The following is a 22355-nucleotide window of genomic DNA, read 5'->3' on the forward strand; positions in this document are numbered from 1 at the left end:
AAATTGTCACTTTAAAACAAATGTTGAAAGAAGTCTTAAGGCTTTAGGCCTTGTTACTTTTAACAAGTCTTCTTACATTAAGTTAATAACTTCAAATGATGGGTCGGCTAAAACATAATAATTATTAATTCGACTAAAAACCTAATTAATCATGTAATCAACACAAAAGTATATTTCTCTAAATATATGTTGCATTCTGCAATTTCAATCTCTTTTAATAAATTATTAACACTGATAAATAATACAATAAAGAGGATCTTGTATATGAATAATTTTTATAATTTTTTTGATCGTTAATGAAAATTTTGATTTAGATTCAATAATCAATTTTCAAAAACCACTATCCCCTACTAACATCAGTTTCAGCTAAATTGCATGTAGTTTAATCTTGAAAATCAAATCATATCCAATTTTCTAAAAAATCCAAACATCTAACAACCATTAAAATTTCTTACAATACCACTTATAACTAGTTCACCTCGATTAAATAAAGCAACACCATCCACATTAATTTTAATAAAAGCATATCGAAGTGGGATCCAGGCAATAAGTGAACATTTGAGTATGATCCCATTTTGAAAAAGAAAAGATTTGCTGAATCATTGTTTGAGTAACAAAACACAATTCAAACAAAAAAAAACAAAAAGTTCATATATATCGAAGAAACCCCATTTACAAACCCTTGACAATTCAAAACTCCATAAACTGAAAAATAATTTGTATCAGAACCACAAAACAAGTTGGCAGAAGCTAAACTCAGTCTCAACATATCAGTCATAAAAAGGGTAAACAGCAGTAGATGATGGATCAATCTTGGTAGGTGAAAAGGACAAATCCTGATGTAAGCAAAAAGCTTAGCAGCTGTTATAATGCATGAGACTGAGAGGCTCTTTTTCATACCATTTCCAAATAGAAATAAACAAAATCTTCAACATTCTTTTATACTCGACAAGATCAGCATGATCATGTTAGAATTATCTGTTTTTGACTATCAGGCTCTGCATTTTTATCATAAAAAATAAAACTTCTGCACAAATAAGAGAAATAATATTAGAGGAATCAATCTTCATGAACAAACCCCTTAATGAAGCTAATATAGTTTTTCGATCCCCTTTGATGCAAATCTTGTTTGAAACTAAAGCTAATATGAACTTTTCAGCAACTTTGAAATTTAAGCACATCAAAGAGCAAAAGCAACTCTAGCTGCCAAAATTTTGCTATCAGCATGTAAAACTCCTATTCTGATCATATGTATGTACTTCCAGTTGGATCTCCCAATGAGCAAAAATTGTTAGACTTCAGGCAACAAATCAACACAATAGCTACAAAAAACAGACAGCTTAATTCTAGTCAATAATAATCATAATAAAATTTATCTAAATCAATCCATGCATCAAACGAAAGAATATAAATTACAAATATTACATGCGATAATGGAAAAGTATAGAACATTAAATATTTGTGAAAATTTCTCCTGTCTAAAGGGAAAAATCATTGGACAAAGTCCGAATCAAATTCATTATTGGAAATAAGCAATTACAAGAGTTCAATATCTCAACCTTTTGGCCAAGCAGGCAAAAAATTACATTCTCTCTCAGGTACATTCAACAATATACTAAAGAAGTTATTCCATGCCTGAAAGATATTAAAATCAAATCAAGTTGGCATCTGGTACCGGCACAATGGGCACACGTGACTTGTCTCCAACCACTTAACAATGCAACCATCATGATAAACATGTCCACAAGGCATCAAGGCAACTTCGTCACCGTCCAAGAACTCATCCATACAGATACTACATTCTTCCTTTGAACTCAAACCCTCGAGTAATCTCCTCCTCTCGAAGGGCAAATGCCTATCATCACCCCATTTAATCCTTTTCAAAGCTTGAACAGATGACCTACTAGCAGGCTTAAAATTCAATGTACTCAATGAGTCATCAATTGCCTGAGCAACCCCATCATCAGTATACACCTCAAAAATTACTTCCACAATCAACTTTATTACTTTACGTCCAAGGTTAACAGGCTCATTGTCAATCTTCCGTGCAATAAACAAGATATCAGGAACAATAACAGTTTGAAGGAATTGATCGGTAGGGTCAATCATGGTGGCAAATATGTGAAGTAGGATGTTCGGACCAAACTCTTCAGATAAAAATATGTCACGAGGACATGAGAAAGATGAATTAAAAGTTTCTAAGATTGCTTCAGGATCGAGTGATGAAACGTAACAAAACTCAAATACTACGTAGAAAACATCATGTTCGACCTCAGAAAAAAGTTGTTCTGAACCATTATCGTATTCTTGCCTAATGTTGGCGAAGTAAACGGAAGCCATGGGAATGTTTCGGAATTCTTTTTTTCTTTCTGGATTTTTATTGTATTTTCAGAATTAGATTTTTTTTTTTGGTAAAAACAAGTCTTTTATAGGTACATTAGTTCCAGGCTCATAAGTAATCCGATGCCGGTTTGGAGTCGGAATCAGGGACTTTTTTATGCTTGCTTTGATTGCACGAAAGATGGAAAACCAACTTGATGTCCAACTCTCTTGTTTGTTTTCCTTTCGTTTTGTATTTCATCTTTTATATTTTCCCTTGTAGTTACCGATTTACGGTTTACATAATTTTGTAATTTTTTTTTATTTTTCAATATCGAAAGCAAAAATAAAACATTGTCGTTTTTTTTTCCTTGAATACCTTGAATGAATGAGATCAGGTTGAAAATGGGGTTTGAATGCAAACATAAAAATAAAGAAAGCAGGAAGCTATAGATTGTTTATCTATCATATTTTACGCATCTAGAAGCCATTACCAGTGACACAAAAACTATCCTATTAGACATTCTATTTGTGCGTTTTTCACCAGTCTTTTTCAGGTGAAGTTTGTTTAGTCTTACATAAAAATGAGGGGCAAACAAAGAATGGAAAACAGTGATTCACACTGAAAGAGCGATAACGCGACTCCCAACATATATTCATTATATCGAGTAACTGACCCCTGCAATATCTAGTTTGCTACAACTACAAACCTCTCTTTAGCAAAACTTAGCTCAAATTGCGTTTCTAGAAATAAATAATTGATTTGAGCTCCTAAAGATATGTGATATAATGTCTCTCCCCTGCTTTAATCTCCAATTGTGTCCAAAAAGTTGGATGATCACAACTTCGGAAACAAACTGAAGCTTAAAAACTCAAAACTTTCTCTCAGAATTGCCACTCAAATATGTACAAGAAACTCGGAGTAGGAAGCCACTCAGATATTTGTCATTTGACTTGTAACTTTTTGCTTTGTGCTCCATGCAATACCAAATAGAAATCTGAAACCTGAGAGCTGAACTGAGGTAGCTTGAAACTATCATGACATTTTCATTTGGATTTGCCGATGAATATGTACAAGAAACTCAACATAAGAGGGGCCACTTGGATTCTTGTCTTCTACCATGCACGAGAGGAACAGCATTCCTGAAAATGTAACAGCTAAATCATGAAAATGTCATAATATAGTTTTTTTTTTTAATAAAATAATAATACAGCAATCACTCAAGTCTCTGACAATAAGAAACCTCCAAGCATAGAAGCAATAGTACAGAAGCTATTTGCTTCATTTTCACAAAAACAAGGCAAACATTTTTGGACACCCACAGAACACCTACTTTCCCTCCCCAATTACAGAATGAGAAAACTTTAAATGATGCACGTTGAAAGAATTTTTGCAGTAGGCATGAGTTATGCAAAGGAAAGTGGACAACGAAAAGAAAAGAAGAAAGGACTATATAAGAGAAATCAACGGCAATTTTGGTTAATATTCCACACAGGTTATTTATCAAGCAGTATCATAGTTTGCATGCGGGGGAGAGTTCTATGTACTAACCAGATGAATCCCCCTTCTTGCACAATTTCAACCTGCAAAAGAATATAAAGATAAAAAGCATTAAACAATGAAATCTTCTTCAATTTTCTACAAAAGAGATGGAATAAAGCTTTCTTTTAGGAAAAAAAGTAAATTTAAGAAGAACAATTAATCATACCGAAGGTAGGAACATCTTTGGCGCCGAATAACATTTACTACATCATTGAACTTCTTCGATAATGAATTGTCATATTGCTGCATCACAAACTTAACATGCAGAAACATTGAAAAAAGGGCACTAGTGTCATTACAAGGTAGGTGAAAGGGTCAAGACACATGATAAAGCTAAAAAACATATTATGAAAATTGACACCACAAATGCCCATCCTTTTCCATGGTTTATTTTTCTTTTTTCTTTTCCCACCTTTACTATTTGACACGTTGCAGGAGATAACCCCAACCCAATAATCCTGACACTTGAATCTGAGGCCACTTATTTAAGTGTCATACTATGCAGTCATCAAGAACAAGACCTTTCAAGACTCTTCTCATCCAATCCGAAAATCACATACTCCATAAATCACCAAGGGAAATTCACACTATTAAAAGGAAGGAAAAGGAAACTGAGCATGCAGATAAAATCCCATCATACAAGGAGTTTTAAGTGCTATTTTGAACTAAAACATGAATGTGGTCAATTTAATATATAATTGGCCATTTGATTTAAGTATTTAAATAGTGTATTCATTTTTTAAGTAAATAGCATAAGAAAATATCCTAAGTTTGCTCATCTTGCAGCAGATACAAAACCTTACTAGTCTCAATGCTTTACGTGTGATTATGTTAACAACTCACAAGTTGTTTCTTATATATTAACCAATTAATGAGAACTTTAGTAGACATATACCCTCCAAAAGGAATTTAAAAAAACAACCTGAGTGCAGACCTCATCCACAGAGGTAAAGCCAAAAAGTTGTTGCAAGATACTTGAATCCACTGAGCTCCCAAAATATATTAAAGCATCCTCACCATTCTCAAGAAGATAGATTCCATCATCCTTGACATGTTCACTAGCAAGTGGGATTATAGAAGGAAGACCAGACTCATCCACTTCCTGTCCAACAAGCAGAAAATTGTCTGTTAGCATGGTTGAAACACTCTCGACTGTAAGCCAACAAGAAAATTTTACCTTTGAATTAAGGTTGTGGATGGCAAACATCCTGGGATAAACCAGTGGGACTGCCAAAGAAGTAGAAAGGGAGGAAATATAATTGAACCAGAAGGAACGATCATCTATTCTGCCATCATTTCTCAACCCCGTGCTCTTGATTAATGCTGTAAAAAGAAGACAATTATCAACCTATGAAAAATATTTCAATTTTTTCTAAAGAAGATGACCAAATTTCTGCCAAGGTATTTGCTAAAATGGAAGATATGAAGTTTGAATATGGAGGTTAACTCAAAATAATAATAATGAAAGATGGGATACGGAATAATCTAAAACTAGGAACCAGGTAGATAATTAGCAAAAAGAAACATATATACCGAGGATGTATAGAGGAAGAAGCTTAAGAGCCTCAGGAAGAATAAGCTGTCCAGATGATGATACTGTGGCGCAAAATTTACGATAAGAAAGCAGAATGTTGATGCAAAGATTTGTCACTTTCTCCCTCACTTGCACGAGTGGGCTAGCAGGAATTTCAATGGCAGCTGCAGTCAATGTAAATTAGTAAAAAGCAATACATGGTCCAGATTCTTGCACATCAAATTAATGATTCTGGGAAGAAAATTCCAAGAAAATTCTGCAAATAAAATAACCAATTAACACCTCATTCATATGGAAAGGATCAATTCATAATTTGAAAAACAAAGGCAAAGAGAAGCATCTTGAAATGATAGTTTGAAGCAGATAAAACATGGCATGAGAGGGAAAAGAACGATTAACAGAACCAATTAATTTGCACAAGCAATTCACCAATAGGGAAAAGAAAGTAAAGAAAGATGTACAGTGCAGACTCAAATACCTTGCTTTAAGAAACATGAGAATTGAGTATCCAAGTCAGCAGAGCGAAACAAATTACTTAGCATATTTGTGCAAGGCAAGGATAAGTTTGCGACTCGAATTCTTCTTTGGCCATAAACAGTGGTATAGAGAAGGGCACACTGGAAAGAGAAAGCCAGAATATTACTGAAGCATCAGAACTCTCAAATTCTTGTTGCTAACAAATAATGTATGAAGCATGACATTAAAAATTCAGACACCGTTAGGTTAGTACCTGAAAAGCACATTCAGAACCATCTTGTAATTTATCATCATGCTTTAAGGTTACTAGTATGCATTTGTCACAGTCAATCTGCATAGCAGAGAGGATTGGTCATGATTGAAACAAATTGATATAGATAAAACACTCAAAATTTGCTCAGGTAAAACTTAACCATGCAAATAAACCCTCCTAACAGTTTTACATGTAAAGTTTCTTTGAAGAAAAAATTTATATAAATAAGAAGCAAAGTTACCAAATTCATGAGTTACAAAATTGTGGCTGACAAGAGCACAAAAATACATCGTTGGCAGGGTCAATGCTGAATAAAATATCTCATTATGGAATTGGTTATATGATACTAAATATTAAAAGTAGACCAATTTTTTTTTTATAAAAGAATTGCTATACCAGCATCTTGCTCTGAGGCTTAATTTTCTCTATAAGTAACCATGTTACACAACACCTCAAAGTTGAAATCAATTATGAAGACATAACTCTTCAAACAGAATGATTGTACTCAGGGAAATTTGAACAAACCCCTGTCAGCCACATACCTATGCCTGAAAATGTCTCAGGTACAAGAATATACCACCTAAGCAAACCAACCATCTAGAAGCAGTTATACGTCTCATTCAATTAGTCATCATTCATCTTCATAGCTCATTTATAGTGCAATTATAAGATTGACTTAAATCACAACTAAAATATAAAATATTTTCGCTAAAAATTAAAGATTCATTGATTGAATTTCAAACACCTGGGAGAATGTAACCAATATTTTAGTAATAAATTTTTCAACAGATCAATTCACAAAATAAAACAATATTCACCAGGCTAAGAGCATTATATCCCAATAGTTTGATGTAGCATACTTCCTAACTCTCTCTTCCTTTTTTCTAACAATATTCAGCAGGCTAGGAGCATTATATCCCAGTAGCTTGATCTAGCATATTTCCTAACTCTTTCTTCCTTTTTATTTTCATGTCTTTTTTATTTAACTTAGGATTAGCTAATCATTGAACTTGAGTTCAATGCTAAACATTGAGTAGTAAATAATCACCATTGTGAAGCTTATCCTTTCCTAAGGTTAACCAAACAGTGCCAGCAGCTATGGTTCAAACTTTTCAATCATGCTTTAAGTGATAAAATAATCAAAATAATTTGCTTAAAGACATAATGAGATATAAGGCAGAGTATTCTTCAAAAAGAGCACAAACCCCAGGTAGGTCAATGTCGGTTGGAATGCGTTTGCAAAAGTTTCCAGAGTAATCTTGAACTTGAATACCCTACAAGTATTTAAGTGGAGGAAAAAGATTGAAATAGGGTTAATTACCATCATAACATAATGAAGTCAATTATCAATATTTCACTAATGAAACAAAGCAAAACATCAGAAAACATTACCTGGCTGCATCTCACACGCATAACAGCCTCAAAACCTTGGGGCCTAGTGATGTTCCATCTAAGGTCATTGTAAAGCTTTGCAGAATCAGATACTGCAGAGAAGGGGTAATAATAGTACACCTGGAATTTAGAGAAAATATGTGTTGAAACGAGAGTCTTCCGCTCAAGAAAAAACTCTGTAGTCCTGGTACTGAAGACCTCATACACAGAAGTTCAACAAATACAGATTTGATGGTGAATAAAAACTACATCAATATAGTCAGGCGCTCAAGTTTCACCAAACAGGCATCAGGCTAAAGTACTAAGAGGTCCCAATAGGCAACAACATATAAAGAATTATTGAAGTGCTACGCCGTAGAAAATTTTAAAGCAGCCAGCCAACATGCAAGGTTTGAAACCTAGTATACTTTGCAAACTTAAAAACGTGTTTTCAAATATACAGACTCCCTTAAAACTAATTTATGATGAAGTGAATTTGAGCATAGCTACACACTTTGGCTCATAATGGGCACTTTGGTGAATGGACAACTTGTAATAGAACATGACTCCCCCGTTTAACATTATTATGCAGTTTCATATTTTAAAGCAAATGAAGTCTCAACATTTTTTATTAAAAACTTTTATAATTTTAAATCCCAAGAATTTTTCTCAAAGGTTTGAATCTTGACAAGTAGGGTGTCCATAAAAATTTTCAATACTTGTAAAAGTGCAGGAGGAACTTCAATTTGAAGTAGAGTATAAGAATCAACGTGTACTTCACCATTTCATTTCAAGTTAAGTATGGGTGTTAGAAGATAACAATTTGTATTGAATTATCAGGCAGTGAAACAGGAAAGCAAAGGTAAATATTAGTTAATACCTGGCCTCCAGTTGTTCTTGGGATGACACAGATGGAAGCAATGTCTACATAAGTCTGGGTAGTGACAAATACATCAACACAGACCTGCCACGTGTTGCAAGATGAAAAGATGATAAAAAAAATCAGTCATAGCCACATATTTATATAACCAGTATGAATTTCAACAAAGAATTGATCTGGTGAATTGTTTATCACATTATGAGAAATTACTTGAAATTTACCTGATACTCAGCAAACTCAATTGCCATTGTCTTGAGAATTTTGTCCGCTGGTTGCAGTAATTTATGAGCCTCCTGATCAACAGAATGAAAAGATTTTAAAACAGAAGCACAATGCCTTCCATTGAATAAAAAAAATTCCTGCTTCGATTAAATTTCATTTTACAAACAAATGCATCACAGTAGGTTCAATATGAAAAGCAGAAAAAAAGGATAATCATAATTGAAATGTTGATAAATAGAAGGTAAATTCATTTTTTGAATAGTTATGATGAAAGTTTTTTTCTTTTATTGTTCTTTTTCTAAGAAAGGAACTGATGCACCCACTGTCAAGTGAAGTCATAACCCCACTACAAAGATGATTATATGAGATAACGGTACTCAAGTATAATCCATAACCACTCCCAAAATGGGCCTCATTTTTGAAAGCCCACCAACTATATAGAAAAATACAGAAATTAAAAGCCAAGTCAGTAGCCTTACAGCAATATCACTTTTTGGTTAGGAAAACAGGAAAATGAACCAAGCATGATATTCAAAAGAAGAATATCAATATCTTCATCTAGAAGAACAGAGAAGAAGCATTTCTACTAATAAATCAGAAAACAGATTTGTTAGGGTTACAATAAAATGATAAATCAAATTTCATGTAACAACTATCCCAATCTTTTGAATACATGAAAGAATCAATTTGTAAATGCCAAACAGATAAAGCAGGTTTTAGAGATTATATGTAACAGTCATAACTCAGATGTCAGACAGCAAACAGGAGGTTCTACATTTTCATCTCTAAGTATGAAGGGATAACCACATCTCCATCTAAAAGAACACTATTCTATGCAAAATAAATAAATAAATAATTGCTGCACTATAATTCAAGTAAAAACAGACAGAGAGGAAACTATTAAAAAAATGCAAACCTTTTCACCAGTAGAGATGTTAGTTCTCCCTTCAGCCTCCCTAGAAGAAAAGGCACCAATGCCAACTGATGGCAAGACTGTCAAAAGAAATTATTTGTTCATTAGAGACTGTAGAAAATGGCATAGTAACTTCTATGGCATAAGTATGATACACAATTCAAAACATGCAAATGTTGTATAGGTATATGAGCTTGCCTGACTGAAATACTAAAAGCTTCCCCCCAGTACTTTTCATGGCCAAGAATGCAGCCTGAAATAATAACAGAATAGTGAGATATCAACATCTACACTTCAAATATACAGGAATTGCTATACATCCTAAAATTATCACCAGGCATTATTAACTTTCCATATAACCATAAAAGTCTTATTTTGATCAGTCAAAAACCTTTGCCCATCAAGTGTGAACCAGCATCCAAAAACCTCAAACCAAACTAAAACCTAAAGTTTGGCCCAAAAAAAAAATCTAAAACCTAAAGTTAACAATCATAATTTGTTTAAGAAGAAGAGGTTAAGTTTCTTGCCTTTCAAACCTTGAACTAAACCCCCTTTGTTAGATTTTCAAAACTATAAACCAATGTATTTGCTTAACTAGGAAATAGATTAAGCTAGGAACAAAACCCTTTGGTTCTAGCTGCTATAGAGTAGCAGATGTCATTTAACTTGCTATATATGATTTGGAAAGCATATACATATCCCATTGCCACCTGGGCTAGCTCAGGTGGTAGGATCAGTGGGGATGGGGTTTCGGTAGCCTGTATGGATCATAGTCTGAGCCCTGGTGATCCTTTCTGATATCAGAAAAAGATCCCATTAATGATTGAAATCTGCAAAGCACAAGAATTGCTTTGTTAATTCATGATATAACCTAGTATGGCTTACCTTGATTGCAGCACCAAAACATGACTCAGCAGTTTTACTACTCTGAAACATTGTCGGGATATTTTCAAGCAATAGCTCCAAATGCTGGTGGCACTGAATCCTCGAAACAAAATACAACCCAAGTCACCAGAAAGTATTTGGGAAATCTCAAATATGACATCATAGCATCAACCACTGTCAAATTAACAATTTGCAAATTTCAAGAAATATAAGAAAAAAAAATTCCATAAATTAAGAACTAACCTCAGAAAGCTGAACAATAACATCTGTTTGAAGAGGGGTATAGACATCTTGTATGTCAGGAACAACAAGCATCAACGGCTGCAAATTTCAAGAGGTTCTTAAGTAGATTACATCAGAGAAAAAGATCATATAAAATAAGGTTCAAAGAGCTTTTAGTAATCAATAAAATATGGAAACTGACAAGTAAGCATTCCTGTGTATACTCCTAACAAAATCTCAATTTCCAGAGACAGAATGCTAATGGAGGAAGAGGGAGATGGCCTCCTCAAGAAACTACAAAGGTTGAACAAAACCGTCTCACAGCCCCCTACCCTGCCCCAAGAAATGTGGATAAAACAGCATGTTTCTTTCTATGCCCCCCCCCCCCCCCCGGCACACGGCAGAAGGGGATTTGGGATGATAACTTGATAAGTGACAAGCAATGTTACCGGGTACAGACTATTACTGTCATGATCTTTGATATCAAAATGAGAAACACGATTTCAACAATTTAACCATCTTTCTTTTATACATATATATAGGCATTTCTGCCAACCTGTGTAACCAAATTCAAGCTTCCAGCATACAGCCCAGTCCAGAATGTGTTTAATTTACCATAATGTCATCAATGCCACTACTAGCAAAATGAAATTCTTGAAACCTGTTAAAAACGTTAGAATATTCTATACATCATAATTGCCAAACCGACCTCTCTTTCTCAAATATAAAGCATCCCATGTGATGAAACCAAGCAAAAAATCTTCTACCCAGCATAATAGTAGCCAGAAAGAAGGGAATGTTGGATCAAGTGGAGGGAACACTTGCAACTAATACAGACCTGTTGTAGAGCCCGTTTTAAGTTATAAAAATGGATTGTTGAGTCAAACGTTGCTATTCCTACCAGAGTTCGAGGACCTTCCTGCAATAAGCAATTAACACATCAACCAATTGAATTGCCATTGCCTTGAATGAGTGTTAAGTAAAAAATCACGGAACAGAATGGAAAAAAGAAAGATGCAAGCCAATGTATCAGCCGCCAACTCAACTACCAGAGACAGACATCCAACTACTGAGGATAAAAGAGAAGTAGAAGACCTGCATTATCTTTTAAAGGATAATTCATTTCAAAGGATAATTAGCCATGCTTGACATGCAACCGTTACAACTTTTTTTGGCTAAAATCATACAATTCGTTGAGATACTACCACACTCAATGGAAATACTCTAGCAGATTTCCAAAACCAAGTTTAACAATTTTCTCAAGAAACAAGGGAAACTAATCACGTTTGTTCTATCACAACCAAAACAAAACACATTGAAAGCCCAAGTAATGATTTTCTTGATTATTTTTTCACCTAAAGTCATTGGAAAAAAAGATAATCATTTGAAATACAGGAACTAATACTGACATAAATCAATAATCCATATTACCTTCTCAACTAAAACATACACACCTATAATAAAGCTTAAAACGTTCAACTGCGAACACCCAAACAAACTCAAAGGTCCATGTGGAGCCATTGACACTTCATAACCTCTATTTTGTTACTGCAACAAGAATGTACATTTCAATTTTTTTCTTTAATGTACAGATTTATTTTCAAGAGAACAAAGAAATGCAATACACACAATATTGCACCAACAAACTGACTCAAAGGTTCATGTGGAGCCATTGCCACTTAACAACCTTTATTTTGTTACTATCAACTTTTTCTTTAATGCAAAAACAACTTGCTTTCAAGAGAACAAAAAAATGCAATACACATTAAACACACAATATTGCATCAACAACAGCAACTCTAGAACCTCCTATCAGAACTAAGAAAAACTAAAAATTGGACCAGATGGAGATGCACATTTCTTGCAACTAAGGAACAATACACCTTAGTTTTTATTTTTGTAGTTGTAACCAAGAACTTGGCATTGATATGCAATTATGCGTATGAAAATGCTTACATCATATAAAGCTTATGATACATCACTCAAGCAACAATAACACAAAAATGACTGACACTTATTGTGTGTTTAATAAGGGAAACAACAGTACAGTAACCCATCTCTTTAGAATTAAACAGGCAACAGTTTCTGCACATAAATTGGATAAAATAATTTAAAATCTTTTGCAATTAACTACTAAAGAAAAATAATAGATCAAACACAAAGTATGATCTTCTCAGCATAATTTCTGCATTTTCCGATACAATGCAGGGAGAACTATAAGGGGAAAAAGAATTAAACAACCAGATTAACAAATCAGAACAAGAAAGAATCAAACACCATCTACTCTAGAACTTGTTATGAAACTCACAGGAAGATCAGAAATAACTTGATTAATAGCACTGCAAGCTGCAGCAGTGGCACCTGTCTGTATGGAATTCACGGATACATCAATTAGGAAAAAGTACACAGCTGGCATTGGATCACGGACCTGGAAATGAGAATTTTGGAGCAAAAGAATGAATTATCCTCCAACCTGATTAAAAAAACAACAAGAGAAACACCATTGATGAAAGAAAAAAGAAACCAACTTGAAAAAATCATAGGTAAACCCCCGGCCACAATAATTTCACATGATTAAATAATACCAAAATTTGGCATGAGTTTTTAACTGTTTAAATCCTTCCTTTTTCGTTAATCCTTGTCTTTTTTCGGCTCATCTTAATCTTTAGGATATTACCCCTGAAATGTAGGATCAGTCAAAGTTGTTGAGGAAAGATCCAGTGTCTCAACTCCTTTGCAAGAGTATGGCACTCGATCAGGTAGACGAGAGGCAAAAGATAAATCTACCTGCTGGGAACTAGTTTGAACTTGAGTTAAGTACCTTTAATCAAATGTTTACTAATCACTTCTACATGATCCAAAGATGTCAACATTCACCTTACAATTCCTACTTAACAACAACACACTAAACCTTATATCCCATACTTTGGGGTTGGCTGCATGAAAAACCAAATAAGACAATCAAGCTAGGTTGTAGTTTGAATCTTCTTGCACCACTCATTTCCATCAACAACCACCTTTTCATCTAATTCCTTATCCATCATATTGTTTTTTGTTACTTGCATCCATATCTTTTGTGGTCTACCTCTAGATGTTTTTATCTCTCCTAGATCTAGAGACTCAATTCTCCTAACCTGTGCAAAGCTAGGCCTACGTTTCACATGTCCAAACCATTGCAAACAGTCCTCTCTCATCTTCTCTTCAATTCGGACTACCCCCAATTTTTCTCAAATCTCTTCATTTCTAATTTGTCTCTTCTAGTCTTACCACACATCTGTCTAAGCATCCTCATCTCTATTACATTCATTTTCTTCTTATGTTGTTTCCTAACAGCCCAACACTCAGTTCCATATGGTAATACAGGCCGTACAGTTGTTTTATACAACTTCACTTTTAACTTTAAAGGCATGTTGCGATCATACAACACACTCGACACACTTTGCCAACTCGCAATCCTGGTTGAATCCTATGCTTGACATCTACTTCTATTTAAGTATCAGTCTAAATAATTGATCTCAAATATCGAAACTGGCTACTCTTTGGTACTCCCTCACCATCCAACTTAATCACACTAGTACCCACTTCCTTGTGACTACTAAACTTGCATTCCATATATTTAAGTTTTAGATCTACCCAATTTAAAAGAGAAAGAGATATAGCCACAGTTAAATAAAGTAGAAATTTACAAGTTAATCAATTTAAAATTTACAAATTTATAATTCGAACAAACCATGTACTCTTTTGAAGCAACAAATTCAACTGTTCCTCTACACAGCTCAGGTCTATCATCAGCATCTCTACGCCTGCCATCAGGGCCTAGGTTGCAATGGTAATCATGAGGAGTATCGTCGGTAAACCCTGAGAGAAAATAGCAAAATCAGTGACATTGCCACCTTACTACATTACAGTGACACAATCAGAGAGCAGAAATAGACAAGATCAATGTCTGGGGTCATGGTTTTTATCCAGTATCTAAGTGACATTTTATGTTTGGAAAGAGGAATGTTAAATTGATAAAAGCAAAACAAGTTAAGAATATAAGCATATAAGAGACTACTAAGGAACCCTATAGCTAACAACTAAGATACTTGGAGATTATTTACATTTCAGTCCTAAATGGCAGTTCAAATAGTTTCCAAAAAAGAGCTCTCAAATAATAACTAGGACCGATCCACTGTTTTGCTCCCAAAGTGTAAGCACAGCTAATCAATGAAGTTTTGACAGCAATGAAACACAAAAGCAACAGAAAATGCTATGAATATAAGCACATTAAAAGCCACAAGATACTACCAAATGTATGAGATGAACACACAAAGATAATTGATACTGACCACATAAATTGCAGATAAACTTCCTTCCCTGATCAATGAACTTCACAAAAGGATTTATGTAACCTTTGCAACGAGAACATCGAACAGGACCACTTTCCCCAAAATCTACAACCTATAGTATGAAATATTCACAATATGATGAGTAGATGCAATTTTCAAAATCCATTGAGGTCCTGACAGATTGAATAGCAAGCTATAAGAACAAGTTGATCAGGCATTACTTGAATAGGATCCTCCAACGGATGAGGAAGGGCCATAGGTTGGACCAACAAAGCCAACTGCATTGCTGAGGTTGTCAAAAGGTCGGCTGTGCATGGGATCTGTTATATGGAAAGAAAAATAAACAAGTATAGAAAACATCACAATTGAGTACTGGTTGTGAAATTGCAGTGCAAACGTCATTAAAGTATACGCAATTACAAAGTACCAAAAAAGGCCAAAATTAATTTATATAGTTTGCAATAACCTGATTGATTGTGCATCTCATATAACGTGGACTACAATTCCCACTGTCTCTGACAATGTAATCGCTTGTAGCAGGCTTCAAAGAATATAAGTGATCAGGAGAAGAAACAAAAATCAAAATGCAGGTACACGACAAAGCTGTCACTGCAATATGCATACATGCAATGACAACATTGTAAAAGAATAGGAGAAGCCAACCAAAAGAATAATGAGCCTAACTTGAATGAAGATCAAAAGGAATAGCCAAATTAGCAAATTCCTGAGTGAAATAAGTAATTTTCTTTCCATTTTTCTGAAATGATCAGAGATTATACCGGAGGAGGATTTGCCGAGTTGCCTAGGCGAGTTTCATACACGATTGGTGAGGAACTTGGAATGGGCCTTGGAATTTGATTAGGATCAATCTTTGATGGCCCTGATAGAGGCGCTCCAGGTTGGCCCATGGCAGGTGAAATGGTAGTCATAGCTTGATTCGGTAGTTGGTGTGACACTCCAAACATTCTTGAAGGTTGTGCTTGTGTAGAGCCAGGAATAAGAGGAGGTTGGGATCCCTAAAGCAATTCAAAACATTCAGAATCCAAATCATTAATCGAAGTGAACAAAATGCAAACTCCCTTAAACCAAACCACGCTATCCTGTACATAGAATTTTCAGCACCTAATACACAATGCTTTAAAATGGTTTTGAGTTCTAACACAACTTAACAAACTAGACTCAGGCTTTAAAATATCCATTAAGACCAAAATGTCATATGCCAATTGATCAAATTCAACCTAATTAAAGTTTATAACCAACTTCTAATTGATTTTGTTTGTGCGCAAATGTGATCAGGATAGACAGGAAATCAGGAAACAGAATTACTAATTTCTGCACTGCTCTAAAGCTTTCAGCAACTGACCACTGGATTTAATATTCTATTTATGCATGTCGACACTCAAGCTACTCCAATATTTTTTAAGCTTCAATCACAAAACCATCATTTTCTTATAAAATTGAACAGTTGAAATGTTGAAAATAATAAAACAACAGAACGTATTCAATCAACCTGAAACTTGGCACGCATGGTTGACATTGATAGAATAATTAATCGAATAGTTGACTTAGTGAAATATGAATTGTACAGAAAAGACACAGTTGGGCAGAAAAATCATCAAATCTTACACCATTGATACATGCACAGGTACACACTAGAAGGATCTGTGAATTTTGTTTCAAGCTAACATAATAAAGGGTTAAATGGGTATCAGCTGATGCCAGACAAAGTTATAACCCAGCAATAGGGGCAACCATGTGAGGGTAGTGCCATAAAAGTGATTGCATTTGGGGGACTGGATAGGCCAAAATCAATGGTAGAAACATGGAAGCCATATTACATGGCGAAAGCTCCTAAAAAACCTAATTGACAAGAACGAAAGATACTTATCTTTAGAAAGCACAATAAAATAGGTGTTTTTATCTTTCAAATGTAAAGCACCAAACAAAAAATGATCATAAACCCATATGACCAATAAAAAGATTGATATCTTCAGAAAAGTAGAGATGGCAATGTTACCTATGGCTCCAAGAAAACATTTAATTATACGACATATTATTTTTGCATTAACAAGCCAAACATGCCATCTTTTTACTTTCCATTCAACAAATCATACAAAGCCCTAGGGGTTTGACATCCTTAACTTTAACATTAGAAAGAAAAACTTCATACAACATAGCAACAAACTGTAAACCAATTTTCAAGGCATAAATGATTTAATTATAAAAAAGAAAAGCACATCCTCAATTTCATTTTTTCCATTATATACTAAAATCTTTCTTCATTTCTCAATTCCATTAGGTTTTCTTCGAATTAACAATGACTGCAATAGAAGGGAAGAGTAAAAAGGAGGAGGGAACCCTATCTCTATTTGAAACAATTTAATGGAGGGGGAGCAATTTGAAGGGATGTGTACCCTCCAAACCCTATTTTTATTAAACCCTTCGACTTGGGAGGATCAGGAGGGGAAGAATTCCTTGATAAAAGTTATCATAGTAACAAAAATTAACATTTTTTTTAACTTATAAATGGCTTAATTTTACAAAATAGAATAATTTTCCTTTTCTGCCCTTTAATCAAACAAAATTTGTAACATAGGCTTCTTTCCTTTCCCTCTTTCTTTCTAAGCAATCCACACAAGAAAATTATTCCTTTTGCATCCTTCTTCCCCTCTCCATTTCCTCTCCTGTCTTCCCCCTCTAGATCCCAAACACTGTATTATTACATTTTGATATTTGCATGCCAATTTAAACACATTGTAACTGTTTTCAAACATTAGATTTTTTTATGTTCAACTTACAATTTGGGGGGAAGGACAGAACCAAGTTCCTTGAGCTAGAAGATATTTGGACCAAACATCCAGGTCATTAGATGCAATTTAAGGTAAACACTAAAGTATAGAACTTAGATTTCTAAAATGTCATTTACAGTTACTTAATAATGCTGAAAAATCCATATCAACATAAAACAGTTGCACATAAAAAATATCAGTTACTAAGAAAACGAAGACAATCAAAGACTTTCTATGCCTAATGCAGGTTGACAAATTCCAATTGATTATAGTTCTTTAATGGAAGAATCTTGAAAGCATAATATTGTCAAGATTTTAGTGCTAACCTGCAGGGGTTGCATCGGCCATGTCTGTGGTCCAAAAGGAGAACCTGGAGGTGGAAGTCTCACTTGAGGCACAGCTGAAAATGGTGATGCTGAAGGCATTGGTGGAGCTGGTGGGGAACTTACAGCTGTACTTCCCAAAACAGAACGCATGGTTGCAGCTTGAGCAGGAGCCCTAGCTGACATCATAGTTGGTGGAGGTCCAACAGGAGGTTGTGAAATACTTGCAGCATGAGGAAAGTGAGGTGCACCAGGCAAACCTCCTGAACCAATCGCTGGTGATCCATTACTCAAAGGACCAGCAGGTGCACTTGATGGGGGCACAGCTGGACCACCAATCAAAGGTGAAGATGACATAAAAGGACTCGGGCGAGCACCTAATGGTGGTGGTGCAACTGCGACACTAGGTACACCTGAAGATGGGAAAGCACTAGAAGGTAGAGCTGCACCACCTGTGGAAGATGACAATGAAGCAGGAGGAGGTCTAGACCCAAAAGGAGACAGGTGACTAAGAGGCGGACCAAGGGGTCTCCCTGGGGGAACATTTGCAGGTAACGTAGATTGTGGTGGTCCAGTAGGAGGCACTGCAGGTCTTCCCACCAAACCAGGAGGGGCGCCCGGCCGTGACATTGGCGGGGATGCAACGGGGAATCCAGCAGAAACTGTGGATTGAGGGAGGGGTGGTTGTTGACCAAAAGGGAAAGGCCTAGGTCCAGAATTGGGCATTGAAAGTGGCCGATTTAGGTTCAAATTCTGCATGTTATCGGCTACCGAATTGGGATTGGTTTGATAATTCGGATTAAAGCTAGGTGGTGGTGGTTGCTGTGCATTGGCGCCGGGTCTAGGTGCCCATGGAGGCACAGGAGCTGCCATAACTTAATCAAAACAAACCCAATCCCCTCTTTCAATATCCTTTTAGTCTCTATACTTTACAAAAACGCGATCAAATTCTACAAAAACCCCAAAAAAATCAATAATAATTCTTTTAAAACTTCTACAGTAATAATGATCGCGAATTAACAATAAAATAAAAAAAGATCAAATGAACTAAAATTTAGAAGATAGAAGTAAATTGAGTACCTGAGATCGGAAAGAAAAAAGAAACGTCGGATCTGTTGAATATAAGGAGATAACTAAGTTTAGATCTGAAGGTTCGTGATTATGGAGTAGGGTTTTAGAAAAATAGATCGGAGAACTTAGGGTCTTTAGGGAATTAACTGACCGATCGGAGATTGCGGATTTGGGAAAGGATCGGAGAAGGAAAGAGAGAGCGGGGCGGGTACTGTAACGTTAGAGAAAAGGAATCAAAATTGTAAATCTGAAAACCTTAAAAAATGAAAATTTATTTTTATTAATTAAGGAAAGTATTTGTTTGTTCGGAGATTGTTTAAAAGAAACGGCACTAGGTGTAAATCTGATCATTTATTTATGTGAAATACATATAAAATAGTTGTAAAATAAATATAAAAATATACATGTATGTATAAAAGTAATATTTATCGTATTAAATATGAAATATATTATTTTAATTTTTATTAAAATTTTAAATTATCATTTTTATTTCTTTCATATAATTTGTTTATTGGTATTTCAAATTATCATGCTCGATTGTCTTCATTCTATCTTTGATAGAGGTACAATCATTGGATTTACTATTTTTTATTATTTTGTTTTTATTTTCTTTTTAATTAACAATTGTGATGATAAATATAGAAATTATATTAAAATTAGTAAAGATTAGATGTATTTATGTATTCATCACAAACAATTTTTGCATACATTGTACTTTATAGGTAAGATCATGGATATAAATTTCAATTTTTCATTTAAATATTTAATTTTTTATTTTAATAAAGATCTAATAAATTCATTAATTTGTGCGTAATTTCTTTTATCTTAAAAATTCTGTTCAAATAAATTCTAATAAGGCAAATTTTTTGTACAAATGATGGCTAAAGGCTGGGTGCTTATGGCCATTTCCGTATTTGCGTCAATGGGACATGAAAATAAACCTGTTAAACAAGAAAAAGAACTACTTAGACAGCATGGAGGATCGGGATCCATAAGAAGTTTGTGGGATCCATAAATGAAAGGATTTGTTAATCAAATAGGTATGTCACCAAGCTATTACTTATCTTCCTAAAATCGACTTGTTAGTTATGCAATGCTCACGTTTATATGCCCAAAACATTTTGTTTTATTCGAAGTAAGATTGATAAATCTTATTTATTTCTTGAGACGTTTGATGTTATGCATGTACATAACTGAATGTTTCAATTTCCAGGTCACTATCTAGGCCAATTTTAATGCGGTTGTATTCATCAATAATCTAAAAAAAAAGATAATCATAAGAAACTACTTAATTATCATTTATAGAAAACGAAGACAACTCAAATATGAAGTAATCATACATTTTTAAACTGCATAAAAAAAGTTCAGAAAAGATACTTTTAACAACCCAAGCTTACATTCCTCAAGTACAAGTGAAGTTTTTACCGCAGTTACTATACGAAGCTACACACACCTCAAGCCATTGATTCCTGGCATCTAAAAATACATTAGCAGGCCTATATGCATATTACAAGAGGAAAAAAAAGACAAAACAAAATATGGATTTCATCGAGTAAATATACAACAAACTATACAGTGAGGAGTCCCATGTATCTGCTTAGCAGCAAATGAAAGGTATAAATACCAAGGAAAATCATACCAGTATTGATTTCATCTCAACATCATATATCTTGCCAAAATCGAACAAGTACATCATGCACCCTTTCTTCAGCTTGTTCAATTGGTAAAGCCAAGCTTTCTGCAACCTCTCGAGGACATTCTGTGAGTTAGTCTTCTAAGAGGCTTTCCTCACAGGCATCTTTAGATCTGTAATGTCATATTTATTTGTTTGTCACTCCGGTAATGCCGGTCGATGCGTCCAAAAATCCTATTGCTTTATCGTTCCATACAAGTAACTTAGAAGGGCCATGCAGGATTCCAGTGACATGTCCTCTATAAGGATTGTGGATGATGCCTTTTCCATAAGGTTGTGATGTAACATGCTATAGAAAACGGGTGAACTTGCAGATAGAACTGCCTTGTGAGCTCTTAGAGTACCATCAGCAGTCTTGATAGTAACATCTGAATGAATACCCTCATCAAGCATGCGAGCTAGGCAGCGCAGGGTGCTTTGACTTGACACAGATTGCATTGCTCCATCAATAGGCCATATGGAAATCAGGAAATGGATTCACCACCCTGGGTATAAAGAAACAAGGAATCTGTTGACGTATAATAAGGGCTCACTTCAGAGAGATTGGCATATAACAAAAGAGTGAGAGAGTGGGGGAAAGAAGGAAACAAGTATAAGAAGATTCGTCAAGAACCCTATTCTTTTAATTTTCTGACTAGGTACCTTCTCTTTGGAGATGTGATGTGGCTCTTCAAATATATACTAACAAGCCTTACCAAAAAGGGGAAAAAGTGGGAGAGTAAGAAGTATAAGACATTTATTGACATTGCCATTATACCACATTAAAATGATAACCCAAAGTCGCTCACATTTATAGGGCAGATCCTCAGGTTCAGACTCAACATCAATAATGAAGCGCCCATGGAATATAGAATCAACAGGCCAAACAAAGTCATCACATGTTCGCAGCGGTCTATCATAAACTGCAGTACCAAGCAAACAAATAAGTGTATGGGGCATTTTCTTAGAACTGCTTAACAAACTAAATAGTAAATACGCATAAAAGCGTGTTGAGAAAGTAATTCAAGGTCCATTGTTCTTTTACAGATGAGAAAGCAAGTTGAGAAAGCCATCGAAAAGTTCAAGAGATCAAAGGCACTAATACAACATTACCTCTGACAATGTAAACAATCATGATTACTCCATTTCGAAGTAAGTTAACATGATTTCCTCTTTCTTGACAAAATACGAGCACAACTATATGTATATCAGCGTACGGACTCAATGTGAAAAGTTTCTTTCCTGTCACATCAAATAATAATGGATAGATCCAAAATTTCCTTTCTCCATTCTTGCATTAGCATGACACAAACAAAGCCAGCACCAACTTTCACTTATCAAGTGCTGCTTCCTTTTTCCCCATTTTCTCATTCAAAAAATAAAATAAAAACTCTTTCAAATAAAAGGAAAGTGAATTATTCCTATCTTCTCATTCCTACTTTTTATTTCATTTAAAATTATCATAACTCTTTTTTAAAATATTATGGTGTTAAATTATATCAATTTTTATGATTATTTTTTTTATATTAACACTTATTTTTTGATTTAAA

The 22355-nt window shown here is 34.6% G+C and overlaps 2 protein-coding genes and 1 pseudogene across 6 annotated transcripts; all 3 read right to left on the reverse strand.

Annotated features, from left to right (window-relative positions):
* Positions 1-1656: 1656 nt before the first annotated feature.
* On the reverse strand, positions 1657-2340 carry LOC149519588 (E3 ubiquitin-protein ligase RING1-like). Its single transcript, XM_089757788.1, has one exon. It carries the CDS (start codon positions 2338-2340, stop codon positions 1657-1659), a length of 684 nt encoding a protein of 227 aa, XP_089613914.1.
* A 582-nt stretch (positions 2341-2922) lies between these two features.
* On the reverse strand, positions 2923-19391 carry LOC111298233 (protein transport protein SEC24 C-like). Of its 5 annotated transcripts, none has more exons than XR_016340906.1 (25): positions 19143-19391; positions 18066-19012; positions 15730-15966; positions 15417-15491; positions 15172-15270; positions 14951-15062; positions 14350-14477; positions 12928-13047; positions 11458-11538; positions 10641-10718; positions 10398-10490; positions 9711-9765; positions 9516-9592; positions 8599-8670; positions 8378-8461; positions 7519-7638; positions 7332-7400; positions 6127-6204; positions 5875-6013; positions 5396-5652; positions 5040-5185; positions 4785-4964; positions 4029-4117; positions 3872-3903; positions 2923-3462 (listed from the first exon to the last, which is right to left on the reverse strand). XR_016340906.1 is itself a non-coding variant. In XM_022893027.2 (25 exons), exons 2-25 carry the CDS (start codon positions 18933-18935, stop codon positions 3356-3358), a joined length of 3306 nt encoding a protein of 1101 aa, XP_022748762.2. In that variant the 5' UTR covers positions 18936-19012; positions 19143-19391; the 3' UTR covers positions 2923-3355. The 5 variants fall into 5 exon arrangements, 3 of the variants coding, with proteins under 3 accessions (XP_022748762.2, XP_089614463.1, XP_089614464.1); XM_022893027.2 differs by having other exon boundaries at positions 5396-5560; XM_089758337.1 differs by having other exon boundaries at positions 2923-3477; positions 5396-5560.
* Positions 19392-20632: 1241 nt separating this feature from the next.
* Positions 20633-21765, reverse strand: LOC111299935 (BTB/POZ domain-containing protein At1g21780 pseudogene; annotated as a pseudogene).
* Between the last annotated feature and the right edge of the window lie 590 nt (positions 21766-22355).

Source organism: Durio zibethinus, chromosome 3, assembly GCF_047325235.1.
Source record: "Durio zibethinus cultivar Kanyao isolate XHJ-2024 chromosome 3, ASM4732523v1, whole genome shotgun sequence".
Taxonomy (NCBI): domain Eukaryota; kingdom Viridiplantae; phylum Streptophyta; class Magnoliopsida; order Malvales; family Malvaceae; genus Durio; species Durio zibethinus.